Source organism: Pinus tabuliformis, chromosome 2_1 (genome assembly GCF_031772625.1).
Source record: "Pinus tabuliformis cultivar Carrire ecotype Pingquan chromosome 2_1, CPIR1, whole genome shotgun sequence".
NCBI classification, from domain to species: domain Eukaryota; kingdom Viridiplantae; phylum Streptophyta; class Pinopsida; order Pinales; family Pinaceae; genus Pinus; species Pinus tabuliformis.
Window position 1 is genome coordinate 422,109,358 of NC_142299.1, and position 18,997 is coordinate 422,128,354.

General features: G+C 35.9%; 1 protein-coding gene across 1 annotated transcript; it reads right to left on the reverse strand.

Annotated features, from left to right (window-relative positions):
- Positions 1 to 4,501: 4,501 nt before the first annotated feature.
- On the reverse strand, positions 4,502 to 17,858 carry LOC149200700 (uncharacterized). The gene is made up of 7 exons (XM_089401037.1): positions 16,027 to 17,858; positions 15,821 to 15,885; positions 6,394 to 6,532; positions 5,379 to 5,819; positions 5,149 to 5,250; positions 4,612 to 4,815; positions 4,502 to 4,510 (listed from the first exon to the last, which is right to left on the reverse strand). Exons 1-7 carry the CDS (start codon positions 17,719 to 17,721, stop codon positions 4,502 to 4,504), a joined length of 2,655 nt encoding a protein of 884 aa, XP_089257163.1. The 5' UTR covers positions 17,722 to 17,858.
- Positions 17,859 to 18,997: the final 1,139 nt, after the last annotated feature.

An 18,997-nucleotide genomic window follows, 5' to 3' on the forward strand; every position in this document is an offset into this window, starting at 1 on the left:
TACCATCTGAATCAAATTTCATTTTTGACCTTTTATCAAGTGAGTCATGCATCCTTTCATAATCCACATAAAATTTTAATTCATAAATAAAACATTCCAAAGTATGAAAATTTAAATAAAACATTCACAACTGCTTCACTGGACATAAAGCAAATAACATCAAAATTCTCATAGATATTAGAAGGCATGATACACCATGATCACAACCCAGCCAACTATACATACTGCCATACCAGGCTACCTTTAGCAGTTAAACCAGAGCTATAGCACAGTGAACAATCAGTAAAACCTCCACATTATTCCAACCGAGTAAATAAACAATAACAATACTACAATTGAATAAAGCATCAACAAGAACAATAAACCCTGAATCCACCCATGCTACTCCAATTGAATAAAAGCATCAGCAATAACAATAAACCCTAAATCCATCCCATTATGGTTGGTTTATATGTCAATAAACCCTGAATCCATCCATTCCTTTATGGTTTATATGTCCCTTTAACTACTGTCATTGGGCAAGATGCATTGGACACAACATAATTGCTCACGCTCCCAAGTAAAACTCTGCAGAAAATGAAAGCCAAACCATCAGAAGAAGACGATACCAAAGTGACTTAGGTGATCACACGGAGAGAGAATATCTTTTGATGAGTACGAGGCCTCTGCTGCCCATGACTAAGCAGTCCACCTTAAGATCTTCAATTGCATCACAGATTTTTTCCCTTGGATCACCCCAGTAAACCTTAGTTACAACAGTTGCCTATATAAAACATACATAATTTGTTAGTCTGGCTATTGTCATGAAGAAAAGTCCAGCTTCTGTCTCAAATCTCATTGAGGTATGCATCCCTTTAACCTTTTAGCCCCTCTTCGGGTATGAATGAGGACAAGTATGGTACAAAACATTGTTCCTATTTATTCAAGCTATGTACTTTACTTCAATAATGCAGATTCATAAGGTTGTTTAACTTCACTTCAATAATGCAGATTCATATAAGGATGGTATAAGAAACACGTCTCTTAATCAAGTTGTCGGTTCTATTGCAACCATGAGAGTTGGGGTTACGGTTCATGAGCTCCATACCACTAGGTGTCAAGTTTGAATCTAAGTCTGAATCTCACTTGAGAAATCTGAATCCCCTTAGAGGTGAGGTAAGGTGCACTAGTCTATTGCCTATGCCAATGCCAATGGGTCTAGCATGTCTAAAGGTTAAATATACCATCCATGAATGTGGGAAACCATCCTTCCGAAGGGTTTCCTAGCACCATTAAGTTAATGAATTCAAACAAATCAAAGCTAGTGAATTCCAACAAACCTAAATTGATGGAATGAAACAAAACAAAGCTACTGAATTCCAACAAAGCTAGATTGATGGAACGAAATGGAGTGATTCCATGCTTACCTGCGTATTCAGGGGCCAGATAACCAAAAGTGCCGACCAACCTGGTTTCAACAAAAAACTTTCCATTAGGGGCCAGCTTGACCAACTCGAAATCCGAGACCTTGGCCCTCATGTCGTCGCCCAGAAGAATATTAGAGGGCTTCAGATCTCTGTGAATGAAGCTCGTCTGTGCAAGGCTGTGCAGGTACTCAACTCCGTGGGCGACATCGAGGGCAATGGAATGAAATGGAGTGATTCCATGCGTACCTGCGTATTCAGGGGCCAGATAACCAAAAGTGTCGGCCAACCTAGTTTCAACAGAAAACTTTCCATCAGGGGCCAGCTTGACCAACTCGAAATCCGAGACCTTGGCCCTCATGTCGTCGCCCAAAAGGATATTAGAGGGCTTCAGATCTCTGTGAATGAACCTCGTCTGTGCAAGGCTGTGCATTAGTGACATTATTTCGTCAAAGCTCTACTCGTTGGAGCCAATGCACAATATATTCGTTCACAAATTCCAAATACAATCAAAGGACACACAATAAACAGACCAAACGCAGAAGATAGTCTTCCACAATTTTCAAGTATTGATATCATTATCTGATTGGATATTCAAAGTAGAAAAATAGACAGATACATTCAAACTATTCACGTTTAGTGAAAATATGTAAAATGCAAAAGGGCAACCCTTACACTACAAGGTGGGTCAGTGCATCTCAAGAACTAAACCAATAAGAAGCAACCCTCGTAGCCACAATAATGACCCACAATAATGACCCACATTCAAACCCTGGAGGCATAAAGCCTTGATCTTGTGTATTATTTAGTTGAGTTTGATGACCATGACCACATGTTAAATGACAATGGTGGTGTAAGAAACAGTCTCTTATTCAGTTTGTGAACCCTACCGAGATCATGTGGAGTTGGGTTTCATAAATCTAAAAATGAGAGAAATGAAGACATAAATGGTACAAGAAACAGGTGTCTTATTAAGTTATTCAGGCTGTGGGCTTTATTGCAATAATGCAGAGTTGAGGTTTACAACTCACCATGCATCAAAAAACAAGAGAGAATTAAGGAGGAATGGTACAAGAAGCAGGTCTTTTATTCAAGTTGTGGGCTTTACTGCAGTAATGTGGAGTTGGGGTTCCTTTTTACTTACAGATCCAACAATAAAATAAAAAGGAATGAGGGCACAGATGGTACAAGAAATATGCACTTTTTTCAAGTTGTGGGCTTTACTGCAATAATGCAGATTTATGAAAGAACGATACAAGAAACAGGTCTTTTATTCAGGTTGTGGGCTTTACTGTGATCATGCGAAGTTGGGATTTTTTTTTCTCTCACAGAGATATACAAAGGGCAGGAATGAGGACAAGTATGGTACAAAACATTGTTCCTATTTATTCAAGCTATGTACTTTACTTCAATAATGCAGATTCATAAGGTTGTTTAACTTCACTTCAATAATGCAAATTCATATAAGGATGGTATAAGAAACACGTCTCTTAATCAGGTTGTCGGTTCTATTGCAACCATGAGAGTTGGGGTTACGGTTCATGAGCTCCATACCACTAGGTGTCAAGTTTGAATCTAAGTCTGAATCTCACTTGAGAAATCTGAATCCCCTTAGAGGTGAGGTAAGGTGCACTAGTCTATTGCCTATGCCAATGCCAATGGATCTAGCATGTCTAAAGGTTAAATATACCATCCATGAATGTGGGAAACCATCCTTCCGAAGGGTTTCCTAGCACCATTAAGTTAATGAATTCAAACAAATCAAAGCTAGTGAATTCCAACAAACCTAAATTGATGGAATGAAACAAAACAAAGCTACTGAATTCCAACAAAGCTAGATTGATGGAACGAAATGGAGTGATTCCATGCTTACCTGCGTATTCAGGGGCCAGATAACCAAAAGTTCCGACCAGCCTGGTTTCAACAAAAAACTTTCCATTAGGGGCCAGCTTGACCAACTCGAAATCCGAGACCTTGGCCCTCATGTCGTCGCCCAGAAGAATATTAGAGGGCTTCAGATCTCTGTGAATGAAGCTCGTCTGTGCAAGGCTGTGCAGGTACTCAACTCCGTGGGCGACATCGAGGGCAATGGAATGAAATGGAGTGATTCCATGCGTACCTGCATATTCAGGGGCCAGATAACCAAAAGTGTCGGCCAGCCTAGTTTCAACAGAAAACTTTCCATCAGGGGCCAGCTTGACCAACTCGAAATCCGAGACCTTGGCCCTCATGTCGTCGCCCAAAAGGATATTAGAGGGCTTCAGATCTCTGTGAATGAAGCTCGTCTGTGCAAGGCTGTGCAGGTACTCAACTCCGCGTGCGACATCGAGGGCAATGGAATGAAATGGAGTGATTCCATGAGTACCTACGTATTCAGGGGCAGATAACCAAAAGTGCCGGCTAGCATGGTTTCAACAGAAAACTTTCCATCGGGGGCCAGCTTGACCAACTCGAAATCTAAGACCTTGGCCCTCATGTCGTCGCCCAGAAGGATATTAGAGGGCTTCAGATCTCTGTGAATGAAGCTCATTTGTGCAAGGCTGTGCATGTACTCAACTCTGCGGGCGACATCGAGGGCAATGCTAAGCCTCTGTTTCCATTCTAGCGGCCTCAGCCCGGCCGCCGCCCATTCAAACAGATGCAGACTCAGCAGCCCCTGGGGCATATACTCGTACACGAGCATCTTCTCCACGCCGTCGATACAGTACCCAAGGAGACGAAGCCGATGCGCTGCTCAGGCAGTTAAGGTGTTGCAGCGACCTCAACATAATCCAACGACTCAAGATGGCTCAATCGTCTAACATATCATCTAATGGTGCAAAGTAATGACACGTAGGCAGAGAGAAAAGTTGATTTTAGAGGGGAACGCCTTACGGCGTAAATATTTTTGGATGAAAATAGATTCATAGTAATAGAATATAAGGTTGATAGGTAACAAGGTTTACCAGTCGTATCTGCATTTACTTCCATGAGAGCTAGACGTTGGCATTGGTGCTGCAGTGCTGAGAGCCAATGCTAGATCCAAACGCCAATCCGGAGCTGACCACAGAATGATACACGGAGTCCACACCTCTATGGTCATAATCGATGTGCTCTACTTAGGTAACCTGTTATAAACAGTTAATGAGTCAGTCAGCAATGAAAACCTGTAGGCAAGGAACCATGGATATTAATTCGATAACATGGAATAATTGTTATGAGCAATTACATTTGAACAATTGCCAGGGAGGTCTTGAATTATTAATCTTGATGGCTGCCTCTTGCAATTCGCCGGAATTGAGTTCTCCACTAAACTGTCTGCAGAAACATCTACGACGGTCCATACTCCTGCACCAAGCTGCTGGCAGAACCTTAAGAAATACAATTCTCTAAGCGGACCAAGCGGTGAGAGAGCATGGAGCTCCATATACATCTGTTATGACATTCAGTATATCTAATGAGATTCTACCTTCTGAATCGATAAAGAAATATGTATAATTCGCTTCACAAATAAACTATTCTAGAGACCATTACTAAGCTTTAGAAAAGTAAAAATATTTAAATTTCTAATTCAAAGCTAAAGCTTTTTTAATCTAAAATCCTGGACTTAAATAATGAGAAAATACTTGATTTTCCAATTCAAAGTTAAAATGTTTTTAATCTAATATCCTTGAATTAAATAATGAGGCCTAATCTGATTAGGTATTTTAGAGCATTTCACTTCCCTCTGTAACAATACTCAGATCTGAATAAAAGATTAACATACCAGTTGGAGTTTGCCGTTCATGGTATCCCCTACACCATCGCATAAGACCTCCAAGGTCGTGGCTCTGGAAACAATTGATGCGAACATTTCCGAATAACGGTTCTGAATTGTATACGAAAGTTCAGTTAGTTAGTTCAACCGTGTATAGAGTAGCAGTAGTTAGAAATCGATCAAGTAGGCAAGAAGATGAAATGGTGGTGGTACAATTCAGTGGTTGTTTGCTTACATACCGAATTCATAAGTATCTCCACCAGATCCATGCTATTCATAAGCACGGTGGCAACACCTCTGCTTCCCTCAGTTCGGTATCCCAGCGGTTTCGGACCATTGGCCGTCGGGAATTGGCGAAAATATTCATCATGTTTGAGCGTTTCCTTTATCCCATCGTGAGGAATTTTGATCCAGAAAGGTTGTTGCATTCCAGCCATTCTGATGAGTTCATTCATGGATGCCACGGCAAGTTCTTTTGCGGATGATTTGTCGATCCCACTTGGACTTGATCCGTGTCGGCCTGCAACATCGACAGTGGAAAGCCCGTCCAGGGAATTGAAAGCAGGATTTACACGATTGATGACACCAGCACTACCAGTTGCCAGGCTCAGAGAAGTATCGTGTACAGGGGAAAGTGATGCTCCAGGCAGATTTTCTACAATCGCAGCAACTCTCTGCAACTGCACAATCGGGAAAAGAAACATACGATTATTTCTGTCAGAAAATAATATTCTATAACCCACCAACACAGTATAATTATTTTAAGAATTTAATGTTTGATAGAACGCTTCCATGAATGTCAAATTGGGCCACTTACAAACCAAAAATCAACACCACGGTCTTTCAATCATATAGTTAGTAATTACAAATCGTTAAAAACGGTCATAAACATATAGCCCACTTCCCACAAGAAAAATCACAATTCCAAAACCAGTTGGGAGAAGGCGGTTTTCCACAATCTCTGAGTTTTCTGCTTACCAATTCGTGCATTAGCAGGATTAATTTCATTTCAGTAGAAAGAAAAACAAATAATTACTACTGAAAGGAAGAACTAAATGACAAATATAAGTTTAAAAATCCTAGCTTAACTTCAAACCAATACCCTGAAACAAAAAATAAGAGTTTGCTTAGTTTTAATAAATGTATGAAACCGTTTCGAACATGAAATGCACCGATTTCATTTGGAAAATTCCCTTCAATATTAATTTCTCAGAGTTAAAGCTAAACTTTGTTTAAATGGCAGTGGAAGCAAACCTCATGTTTTAATCTGATGTTCTCCAACCGCAGTTCTTGGTCTTCCAAAGACATCTCCGTGAGCATCGCAGGTCCTCCACAATGGCAACAGCTACAGTTCGTCATTGCTTCTTTAATTAAACGATTTTCCATTAGAAGTCTTGCATCGGGCAACATCCAGGGAAATGCTAAGCCTCTGTTTCCATTCTAGCGGCCTCAGCCCGGCCGCCGCCCATTCAAACAGATGCAGACTCAGCAGCCCACGAGCATCTTCTCCCCGCCGTCGATACAGTACCCAAGGAGACGAAGCGGATGCACTGCTCATGCAGTTAAGGTGTTGCAGCTACCTCAACATAATCCAACGAATCAAGATGGCTCAATCGTCTAACATATCATCCAAGGGTGCAAAGTAATGACACGTAGGCAGAGATCAAAGTTGATTTCAGAGGGGAACGGCGTAAAGATAAAGTAACTCAACGTATTGACTCCTAGTAACTACTCTACCAGAAATGGCGTGACAGGGTGGGAAAAGACAATGGCATGTGGGTAAAAATTTGAGTGTGATTCCATAAAATAACGTTGTTTAATGTTTTATAGTTTACCATTTAGATTTAAGTTTAGGTGGTCCATTTAGTTTACAATGGTATAGTTTAATGAGGTATAATTTTTGATAGAAAATAAATAGAAATTTCAGTATGATTTTGATTATAAATTTCATGAATATTTTTGGAAATTTAAGTTATAGTTGTTAAGCTTTAAGATTTGGGTGTTTAACTATTTTTGTTGGCGTTGAATCTATTTCTACTTCAAAAACAAGATTCAAGCCCTCCTCACGTCAATTTTTTGAAAGAAAATGGCCACATTCCATACTACCATGACACATCATTTACATTCTCATGCTTACATTATAAATAATGTCATAGTTTAAATGTTCTTATCAATTTTAAATTTATTATTGGTATTTGACTATTTTTTTATATAATTATGGCACATTGTTTACATTCTCATTCTTAAGTTATGAATAATGTCATAGTTTAAATGTTTTTATCAATTTTAATTTTTTTATTGGTATTTGATTATTTTTTTTATGTAATTATGGTGATAACATTCAAAATAAGACTTTAAAATTTTCATTTAATTATCAATAATTATTAAGTGAGTGATATAGTTTTAACTTCCACAAATATTTTGAAATAGCCATAAAACAAAGACTGAGATTTATCTCAAAAGTAGTTATATTCTATTTACTCTTTTAATTAAAATGATTAATAAAAAAAGGCATATTAAGATGTTTCATATCAATCTCAGCTATGGCTTTTTGGGCAATGTGGTATTAGTGAGCCATGGTATTGGCCCATGGTATTGTAACAAACTCAATTTACAAGTTAAGTTAAGAATCTCCATAGTAAAGTGGGGGACAATATCCATAGTTAAGGATTTTGTTACCTACTTTTTAAATGTAAATTTTTTTAATTCATATATCAATTATTTTTATAATTAATAGTAATAATTTTAAATAAAGTTATAATTTAGTTATTTTTTATGAATTTTTTTAACTTTGGAAATTTGCGATATCATGATGTAAGTGTTTCGATGGCTATCAATGTGTACCAACCATTTTATATATATGGTCAGGTTAGTAGTAATATTTTTTATGTCATCATAAATTGGGTATAGATGTGAGAAAATTGTAAAAAACTAAAAAAATTATTACTATAATTTTTTTTTGAAATGAGTTGAAAAATTCAAAGGCAATAATAAAGAAACGCAAATAATGTCATTAAATTAAGTACAAATATGAGAAATTCAAGGAAAATCAACCATTACTTCAATAAAATCTATGAAATAACTTGAACATTTCAAATGTAATTTAATATAAAACTTTTAAGGAAATTGTAGTACTAATTATCAGTAGGTGTGAGAAACTGATAGAAGAGAAACCATTTTCTACAATGTCAATTCTTTATAATGAACCACTTCTACATGGTCTTCATGAATCCCATGATTATACAAAACCCCAACAACTTGTATGACCTATATCATTTAATGATGTTAATTAAGTATGCACAACGAATTGTCTTCATGAATCCCATGATTATACAAAACCCCAACAACATGTATGACCTATATCATTTAATGATGTTAATTAACTATGCACAACAAATCTATAGATCATTTGCTGCAATAAATGATGATATCATCATATAAACATGATAAATTATACAAAACCCCAACAACATGTACGACCTATATCATTTAATGATGTTAATTAAGTATGCACAACAAAAATTGATAGATCGTTGGTTGTAATGAATAATGACATCATCGTATAAATACAATAAATTAAATGTGGAGACTCAAAGGAAAAAACACTAACAATGTGCTTAGTCTCTTTTCTTTCTTTATTAATCATTTTCTATATAAATATTACAAACTAGCCTTAATTCCCTCTTCCTCTAAATTTCAAATGAGACAACAAAGACCCAATCCCTAGACGAAGTCCTCCTCCAAGTACCAAGTCAACACTTCTAGTCAAGTCTTTCCCTGATCCAGCTTCACACTGAAACTTCGACTTTCCAGTTTCAGTACTACTACTTCAACCTAGAACTTTAGCCCCGTAGATGTTGTAGAAACTCTAACTCAACCATTCAAGAATTCTTCCAAGATCAACCAAGTTAAAACAAAATATCTTACTCTCACAACTAGTCGATACTACAACTTACACATACGATTTCAACCTTTTTGGAAGTTGCAGAAACCCTAAATCCTTCACATGTGTGTGAAAGATTGAGCCCAAAAAAAAGATTTCCTTCCTTCCTTTCTTTTTTTAGACCTTTTCTATCTTTTTCTCTTGCTTCCCAGCTATAGGTCGAACTTCCTTCTTGAAATTGAACTTTTGAGTGAGTGAGACACAAATGAGGTCGAAGTGCTTGTATTTATAGCTTTTCTAAAGGGTTGAATTGCCTCCTTTAGGCTGACCTGAAGTTGCCAGGTCCGAATTATACTTTTGGAGTTTCCTGGATTTTCTAGGCTCAAAATAATTCTTTATCCAATTACATTTTTCCTAGAAAGATCTTATAAACATAATGTCGACTTTCTTGACTCATGACAATAACTCATATGACCTAAAAAACCCTAGAAGCATGACGAACATGCTTTTACGTACAATACCATCAATAATGAGCATGAAACCCATGCCTTAAAATAATAACCTTTTCTTTTATTCTCTTATTTGTTACATAGAATACATATTGAAATGAGTACAAAAACAATTATGAAGACTGGAACTAGTTATATTTCCAACAAGTTTAGCAAAAAAATTTCTTTATGCAACACCATCTTATCCTCTACTAACATAATATTGTCCTCCTCATTTTTATTTTGTTCTTCCCATTTCATAGTCTTAAATTGATGCCACTTTATGCAAGAGTTAGCACCCCGCTACAATAGAAAAGTCTCACAATGGACCATCCCATCTATATAGTCATCATGAATCATATGATTACATAAAAACCCAACATTTATGATCTGTGTAATTTACTGACATTAATCAGCTATCCAACAATAATAAATTGGTCATTTACTATCTACAGATGGGGCGACTTAGGTGGAAAAATGGGGGCAGAATTCCTCTTTCCCTTGCCCCACAAACCCATGATTCAATTGGATGTGTCAATGCCCCAACCCCCTCAGAACATTCATGTAATGCATAACATGACAACCAATGTTACAAGGAAACCCATGCAAACAAACAATTTAAGAGATATTCCAAAGTATGTACTGGGTCACAGTACTGCACCCATGCATCAAATGGCTCGCTGCAATCTTGTCAATCCATCCACATTCAATGATGAGCCATTAATTGATGCCTCATTGGGATTCTACATGCTATCTAATGCTTTTCTTAGCAAAGATAGAGATGACGCTCATTATCTTGAGGTGGCTTCCATAGTTCCTTTAATGTATTAATGTCAATTATATAAAGCAATTATTTAAAAACCATGTGTTGCATCTTCAAATAATTATATACTATTAAAGTGAAATATTGGAACATTGCCACCAAAACATGTTAGTCCTGGAGCATCATGAATTGTTCATACAAGTATTCCATGGAATTGAAATTTCCTCTACCTTATTGGTTAACAGATGTCATACATAGTGATGTTGACCCATAACTTTAGTAACTCGTTGATAAGAGGCTTCATATATACATTCATATCTTTAACTTGGTAGTTACCTAATTGTTTGAAATTACACAAAGTTACTACCATGATATGTATATATATAAGAAAATAAACAAATATAACACATTACGAAACACACAAGAGAAATGAAAAATGTTGCAATTGAAAAATTACTATAAATAAATACCTATAACAATCATTGTCAACATTATGTGTTCCCCCTTTATTGAAATATAAGGAGGAAGGTTATTTTTTTATAACAAAAATTGGCCACATTGAGTAAATAGACTTGAGATCACCAAATAGATTAAAACCATCAACTGCAAATGAAATCTTAACATTATGAGCTTCATCTTTATACAATGAGCATTTTCCCTAAATTTCCCTAAATCATAACCATCTGTAGGCATTTGAATAACACCCTCTCCACTTCTCTTATGTGCATGGTAATCCATAAACTGTGTTATGCTTTCGTACATGAACAATCACTGCAAACGTGGAATTATTGGAAAAATGGCAAAGAACCTTTTCATGCACCTTTTTTGTTATTTGATCGGGTTCGATATCTACTACTCTAACATTATGGGAAACTTTTTTTGATGCATGTTTTCCATAATATAAAATATGATCATTAGAAAATGCATCTATAGCTTGATAATCCGCTCAAATTTATTTCATAGTGGCATATAAATCTTAGTAAGGTAAAATATTTGGGGGTAGTAACATAATTTCACCTAGCAATCTATACCATGAAAAACCACTAGTTAGTGTAAGTAATATTAATCGTAAATATTTCATTCTTATTTTACACATTAATTAACACAAACAAAGGGAAAAAATCAACCTTTATGTAAAATATGTGATAAAACATATTACATACCTTAGGATATGTGTCATACAAGTGTTTGAGAAACTATTAGTTAACCCTTTTAAGCTCACCAACAATCATGTAGAAGAGAGAAGATTTTGTCTTGAGCCTTCGTAAAGTGGCATCATTGCCTTTCTAACATAGTTTCGTCAAGAATATTATCATCATTTTCCTCATCTTGATCATTGACTAGTTGAGCGAATAAATCTTGGATCAATTCATTTGTCCCATCATCTTGAACTATGTTATTATTGTCAATTTCTTCCATAGGATCATTAACTTGATCTTCAATATTTTCTCCATGTTCCTCAGCTTGTACAACATCATTTCTACTACTACTTGGGGCATTCGAACACCGACTAGGGGGGTAGCATGATTTTATAATTACATAGTGTCATACAAAATTAGTATGCATAAAAAATGTTATAACAATATAAACTTTTACAAATGCAATTAATATAAACACAATAAATAATGAATACATAGCTAACCAAGGAATGATATTCCTTCAATCCCCCTTCAATGTGCCCATGTTTCCCTACAATGTATTTTAGTTGTTTCTTTTTAAAACTCTTACGTGATGTAAGCCCACACATTTAGAATAAGGGAAATAACATCTCCCATCATTCCTTTGACTTTTTGCCCTAATAATTTTTTTGACATTTTTCCCCACTAAAATGTTATGCGATGATTATGTTATAAAATTGAGTGGTGTACTAGATCTATTATATTTTGTAATGAAATTCATATATCTAAAAAGAAATATATTTCCTTCTCGAAAAAAAGACCTTATAAATTGTCGCAACGTCTCTTAAGAGAAACATATTTATAAATTTACATACCATCAAAATTTTGACGATAGTTGACAAAGTCAAAATTGACTAGTCAAAAAGTGACCGACCGTTCAATTAGTAGCTCAATGAATAGAAATGATTGGTCAAAAAGGGGATTTTTGTTTATAATGTGATAATTGTCGAATACCGTCGTCTTTACTATGATATGGAGAATATCATCATAATTATGACAATGTGGAGATATCTCATTGCAATACCGACAAACATGGGCCGGATTTAAAATTAATTATATAAATGAATTAATTCTTATAATTTCCTATTGTATAACGAATTTAGCCAAATTGTCATTATATTTCATCGAAATTTATTACTATATGTAATAGTGGGATGATCTAGACACTGTTTCCTATTACTAAGCTTGGTACAATAAAGCATGTATGCTCTTGTGAACCTAGCTACCTATTTTTGCATCTTGGACCAATACATGTACCTATGCAAGTTGGTCATTGTTTTCCCTACACCAAAGTTCCTACTATAACAGCCTTGGTGAAAAGTTCATGTAATAACATTTAATAAAGAAAAATAAGACTCCTATATAAATTAATTATATAAATGAATTAATTATTGACTCCTAGTCGCGTTCAATGAATTAATTATTGACTCCTAGTCGTCTTGGAACGCGGAAAGTGCCGTATAGATAAACTAACTCGACCTATTGAGTCCTAGGCGTCTTGGGTGGGTGGTGAGTGACAAGTCACGAGAAATGGCGTGACAGAGTGGGAAAAGACAATGGCGTGTGGCTAAAAATTTGACCGAAACAATGAGAGATGCCATTCGAGAAAATGCGATGAGTAAGTTCCAAGAAAGTGGAAAGATAAATGCGCGTAAGCTTCCGGTCTTTTCATGAGTTGGAAAAATTAGGGAAAGCTGAATGGGTGTGGGACACAATCATTTTCTAACATCTCTAATCATATACTCTTTCGTTTATAATAACAATTTTTTTACAATAATACTTATATTAGCTGGGCAGTTACCGAATCACCTTTTGGTGTGTATTTTCTTTTGATGATCTTCATGTTTTGGTATTTGTTTGATGATGAACATCATAATAATAAGCAAAAGAAGAATTTAATCAATTAAGTAAAAGAATGACACAAGCAACTATCAACATAAGAGAAATCAACATCATTGACCATCCTAATTGCAAAATCTCATTGTTATGCACGTGTTTGTCTCTATACATAATTTGTTCAAATGTTGTTTTTCCAAAACGAAAAAAAAAATATTGTTAACATTTTTCTTATTTGTTATATATATATAGAAAAAGAGTTGTTCCAAAAAGAAAAGAAAAACTATTATTTTTTTTTCTTATTTGTGTTATATATATATATATGAATGATTGTGATGAACATGAAAATCCCAAGTTATATTCATTAGAGGGTATTTAAACTCAAGTTATTTTTAATAATATTTCTCTTCAATCGCTCTAAAATATTCTGAAATATGTTAAAAATGAGTCATATATTCTCAACAATGTGATTAACATCTTTTACAGAAGGTCATTACATGGAACTCAATTAGGAAGATATCAAGCAAATCCTTCTCATATTGCACTATTGATCTGTCTCTATGCAGAGATCATGTGTATCTGAAAATCAAAACAAATCACTGTAATTAGGATATTCCTTTCCATCTTGTTTTTCATCATACCAATATTTTTAAAATTGTTCCATTGCTTTGTTAATCCCTATGCAAGGGTAAAGGCTGGGTTGTAGAGAAATGAATACACATTTACCTAAAACCTACTTTTTTGTTTCTACTCACATTTTCTTCTTCCTTCTGTGTTGTATTTTTTATCTTTTGTAAAAAAAATTAATGTGCAAGATTTTAATTAAGATTTTGTTATTATTTGTGAGCTTCTTTATAAATAAAGACCATATGTTTATTTTTTTTGTGCGGTTTGTTATCAATAATTTGATTTTGATGGCAGTTAATCAGACATTTGTTTATGGAATCGATATGTGAATGGGATTGAATTATTAATTTTTTTTCAAGTGAAAAACATCTTGTAAGTAAATACAAAAAGTGGAATCCTGGGAGCCACTGTGGAGCTCAGCATATATTGGGCTTGAAAATGGCCTTTAGAGCCAGAAAACAATGGCGTTGTAAAGCCGTACAGTAGTGGGTGTCGCGTGGTAAGCCGTGCAGTAATAAGTGTGTTGTAAAAGTCAAGTGAACGTACAAAGACAGATGGCGTGAGTGGTAAAGAATGGATGGAAACTGCGCATGATGTAGGGTGAATAAAGTGGTGCTCGAGTCACTGAGTTGGACGATAATAGGGAAACATAAATATATACTTCCAAGTATAATTCATTTCTTATCCAAAAGAAATTAGACCATATTATATTTAATAATATAAACATTTATATATTTATATATAACATCAACCTGATAACGATTTTGTGTTTTATAAGTATTATTTTGTATTATGAAATGATAATTATTTTTCTTTTAAATTGGAAAAATTTAAATATCTAATTTTATATGTATTATGATTTGCACAATAATTTAATTGTGGAAGATTTTTTTCTTGCTTATTAGTTACAATTTTGTCTTTTTTATTTTCTATTTTAACAGACACGCATATAAATCTCATAATAGCACATAACAACACATGGTACTAGTTCCTTTTATTCATGTTTTGATGTAATGATATACAATGTCTTACTTACTATGTAGGGAGTCTATACACTCCATAAAAGACTTGTGGCTTTTTTGGGGTTAAAGCTAACACCCAAAACCTAGCTTTCTCCCACAATATGAACATAGCAACAACTCCCCCAAATCCAATCCCTGTTCCTATACTCAATGCTAACAATGACATATTTTCATTTACACGACTCCACCATCCCACTTTAACATGAGGATTATTGCTAGTATTATTACCCTCTATCATAGGGTTTTCCTTTTGATTACTACATCGATCTATAGGACACCCCCATAAGCATTTATTACTTTGAAATGAAGCCACATCAAAAGTTGAAAATTGTGTCCCTGTTGGAATTGGCCCGCATAAGCTGTTACATGAAACATCTAGTACCCGCAAAAAATGTAAGTTAGAGAGTTCTTGAGGAATTTTTCCACTCAAATTATTTTTGGCCAAGTCCAACACCTCCAAAGCAGATATGTTACTAAGAGATGTAGGTATTGACCCTTCAAATTGGTTCCCAGACAGATTTAGCCATCGGATGCTGCTCATACTCCCTATGCTTGCAGGTATTTCTCCTACAAGATTGTTGTTAGACAAATCAAAGAAAGTGTTTTCCACATAAAGGGATAATGAATATCGAGATGGAAGAAAATCTGCGATAAATATTGCATATGTTCCTCCAAGTAAAGATACATTGGGTGCAAATCCCCTAAGTCTCTCAAGGTGAAATGGGATTCTTCCACTCAATTTATTATTAGATAAATCCAAATAACTCAACATTGTGAGATTTGTAATCCATTTAGGAATATCACCATGGATATTATTATAGCTAATATTTAGCATCACCAAGTTATGGAATAATGCATAGTGATTAGACAATTCCCCTGTCAACCTATTTGCACTTAAATCTAGCCATTGTAGAGAAGTGTAATTGTCAAAGCTCTTAGGAATTGGTCCCTCTATACTATTTTGAGATAGATCTAAAATGATCAATGAAACTAGACCAATAATAATATTAGGAATAGGGCAATAAATATTGTTATTGTTTATGTGCAAAGCCTTAAGAGAATTTAATTGACCTATACTATATGGGATGGCCGTTAAATTATTTGAATTTAAATTTAGGACTTGGATTGAATGAAGATTTCCTAAATCCTTTGGAATTTCACCACTAAAATTATTATTTTGCAATGTCATAACTCTAAGATTGCTCAAATTACCCAATTGAAATGGTATGCTCCCAAACAATTTGTTTTCTTCTAAACTAAGCTCCTCTAAGTTATGCAACAACCCCAATTCATTTGGTATTTTACCGTCCAAAATATTATCAAATAAATGCATGGACGTCAGTGCAGTGCAATTGCCCAAATGCATAGGGATGTGACCATTTAAATAATTGTTGTGGAGATGAAGAGAATGTAGGTTTCTTAAGTAACCCAAAGTCGAAGGTATTGGACCACTAACATGGTTAGATGAAAGGTCAAGAGAACCTAGGTTTCTTAAGTAACCCAAAGTCGAAGGTATTGGACCACTAAAATGGTTAGATGAAAGGTCAAGGCCAGACAGGTTCATGTAGCTTAAGGTGGAAAGGAGAGGACCACTGAAATTGTTATATGAGAGGTCAAGACAAGACAGGCTTCTCAGCGAACCCAAGGTGGAAGGGAGTGCACCACTGAAATTGTTCTCCCGCAGGTCAAGAGAAGACAGGTTTCTCATGTAGCTTAAGGTGGAAGGGAAAGGACCACTGAAATTGTTACCTGAAATAGACAACTCACTGAGAGATGTGCAGTTGCTCAAAGAAGTTGGAATACTTCCACCCAGTTGATTATCATCGATCATGAACAGTTCCAACTCGATCAGGCGAGCAAAGTCTGCTGGTATGGTCCCTCTGAGGTTGCTTCCTGAAAGGTCGATCAATTTGAGGCGTGTGCAATTACACAGTGCTTTTGGAATAGATCCAGATCCTCCCAGGTACTGATTGTAGCCAAGATCAAGCATCCTCAGCGCTTTAAGCTGCCCGAATTCAGCTGGAATTCCTCCTGTAAAATTGTTACCTGAAATGGATAATGTACGGAGAGATGTGCAGTTGCTCAAAGAAGTTGGAATACTTCCACCCAGCTGATTATAACCGATGCTGAGCTGTTCCAACTCGATCAGGCGACCAAAGTCTGCTGGTATGGTCCCTGTGAAGTTGTTTCCTGAAAGGTCGATCCTTTTGAGGCGTGTGCAATTACACAGTGCTTTTGGAATAGATCCTCCCAGGTACTGATTGTAGCTAAGATCAAGTATTCTCAGCGCTTTAAGCTGCCCGAATCCAGCTGGAATTCCTCCTGTAAAATAATTACAGGAGAGATCCAGCGTGTGCAATAAGGAGAGGTTGGCCAGAAATGGGGAAAGGGTACCATTCAATCCGTGATCCTCATCCAAGAATCTGGTATTAGGAAGTATTACAGCGACAACTCTTCTAGTGTGTTTCCTGCAGGTAATACCATGCCAGGAGCACACCTTCAGTGAGTTCTCCGCAGTCCAGCTGGACAGCTTTCCAGATGGATCCGATTTGATGTGTCTTTTAAAAGCCAGAAGAGCTTCAATATCCCTTTTCTCGTGACGGTCCATTGATGATCGGAATTTGTCACTTTTCTCGTCCAGCACAGCACGTCCATTAAAAGCAAATTCATCAGAAGAAGAAGCAGAATCATTACTCAAATTAACAGCTGCTGCACTTACAGTTAGAGTGGCCACCATGAATAGGAAGCAGGGTAGCATCACAATAACAACGCCTTTAGGATCCATTTCTCCGTCTCAGAAACTCAAAACGCCTTTAGGATGAATAGTGAGTTGTGTTGCTAGACATATGTACATATTTATAAGGAGAGGAGAGCGGCTCTCACAGCAATAACACGGAAGGAAGGGATAGAGAAATCGCCGTATTGAGCGGGAGAGGAGAGGGGAGGGGTGAAGGAAGTTGCGGTATTGACTGCTGGTCTTGCCGTATAGAGAGGGGTGAAGGAAGTTGCGGTATTGACGGCTGGTCTTGCAGCGATAAACGCGGAAATTGCCGTATAGAGCGGGCGGAATAGAAAGGGAGTTGTCTATAATGCGACTTTTTGGAGATTCCGGTGACGAAATCCGGTGGAAGAAATTGAGGTTAAATCTTGATGTATTGCAGTTAAAATGGTTTTTTAACTGCATATTTGGATTCAGCACCCTCGAAAACCCCTGGGACGCTTTCATTGTGCAGAAACTAGCTATCAAACTTGCCATTCTAATAAATTCCTGCCGGATTTCGACCAGAAAAATTCGCCAGAAAGACTTTCAAAAAGTCGCGTTATAGACAACTGCAATAGAAAGACCTATTGGGTGGGGCCGTAAAAAACGCGGAAAGTGCCGTATAGAGCGGGAAAAGACAATGGCGTGTGGCTAAAAAGTTGACTGAAACGATGAGAGATGCCATTCGAGAAAATGCAAAAGAAAGTGGAAAGGGAGAGGAGAGGGTTGAAGGAAGTTGCGGTATTGACTCGACGTATTGACTCCGTGGTGAGTGACCAATCACGAGAAAATGTCATTCGAGAAAATGCGATGAGTAAGTTCGAAGAAAGTGGACACTAAAACATTTTATAATAACAATCTTTTTACAATAAAACCATCCGTTTAATATGATAAATGGATGGATGAGCATGTATATATATTCAGTTCAGTTCAAAAAAATTACAAGAGTAAGTGGTGATGTGTCTTTATTTGTTCCTTTCAAAACAAAATGCTTTCAACTTTTATTTTAGTTGACTCTTATAATAACTTGTTCTATTTGAATTTTTAAATAAATGTTAATGTTTTAATTAATTTACTGTAGATAGCTTGAGACAATAATATTGGTTGAAAGAGGTAAGTTTGGATCTTTACGTGAATGAAGTTGTTTATGTTATATATTTCACAACTCAGGTTTAGGGTGTGTATTTAGTTTATAATAGCATAGTTTAATTATTAAGTGAATGATATGGTTTTAATTTCTACAATATTTTAAAATAGTCACAAAATAAAGATTGAGATTTATCTCAAATTTTTTTAATTA

Bases quoted from the DNA above. Each gene is read 5' to 3' on its own strand.
- LOC149200700 (XM_089401037.1), bottom strand. From the start codon at position 17,721: ATGGATCCTAAAGGCGTTGTTATTGTGATGCTACCCTGCTTCCTATTC. The intron at 5,820-6,393 runs GTTTGCTTCCAC...CCGATTGTGCAG, and splicing joins ACATCAGATTAAAACATGAG to TTGCAGAGAGTTGCTGCGAT. The intron at 5,251-5,378 runs GTATGTAAGCAA...TATACAATTCAG, and splicing joins TGGAGATACTTATGAATTCG to AACCGTTATTCGGAAATGTT.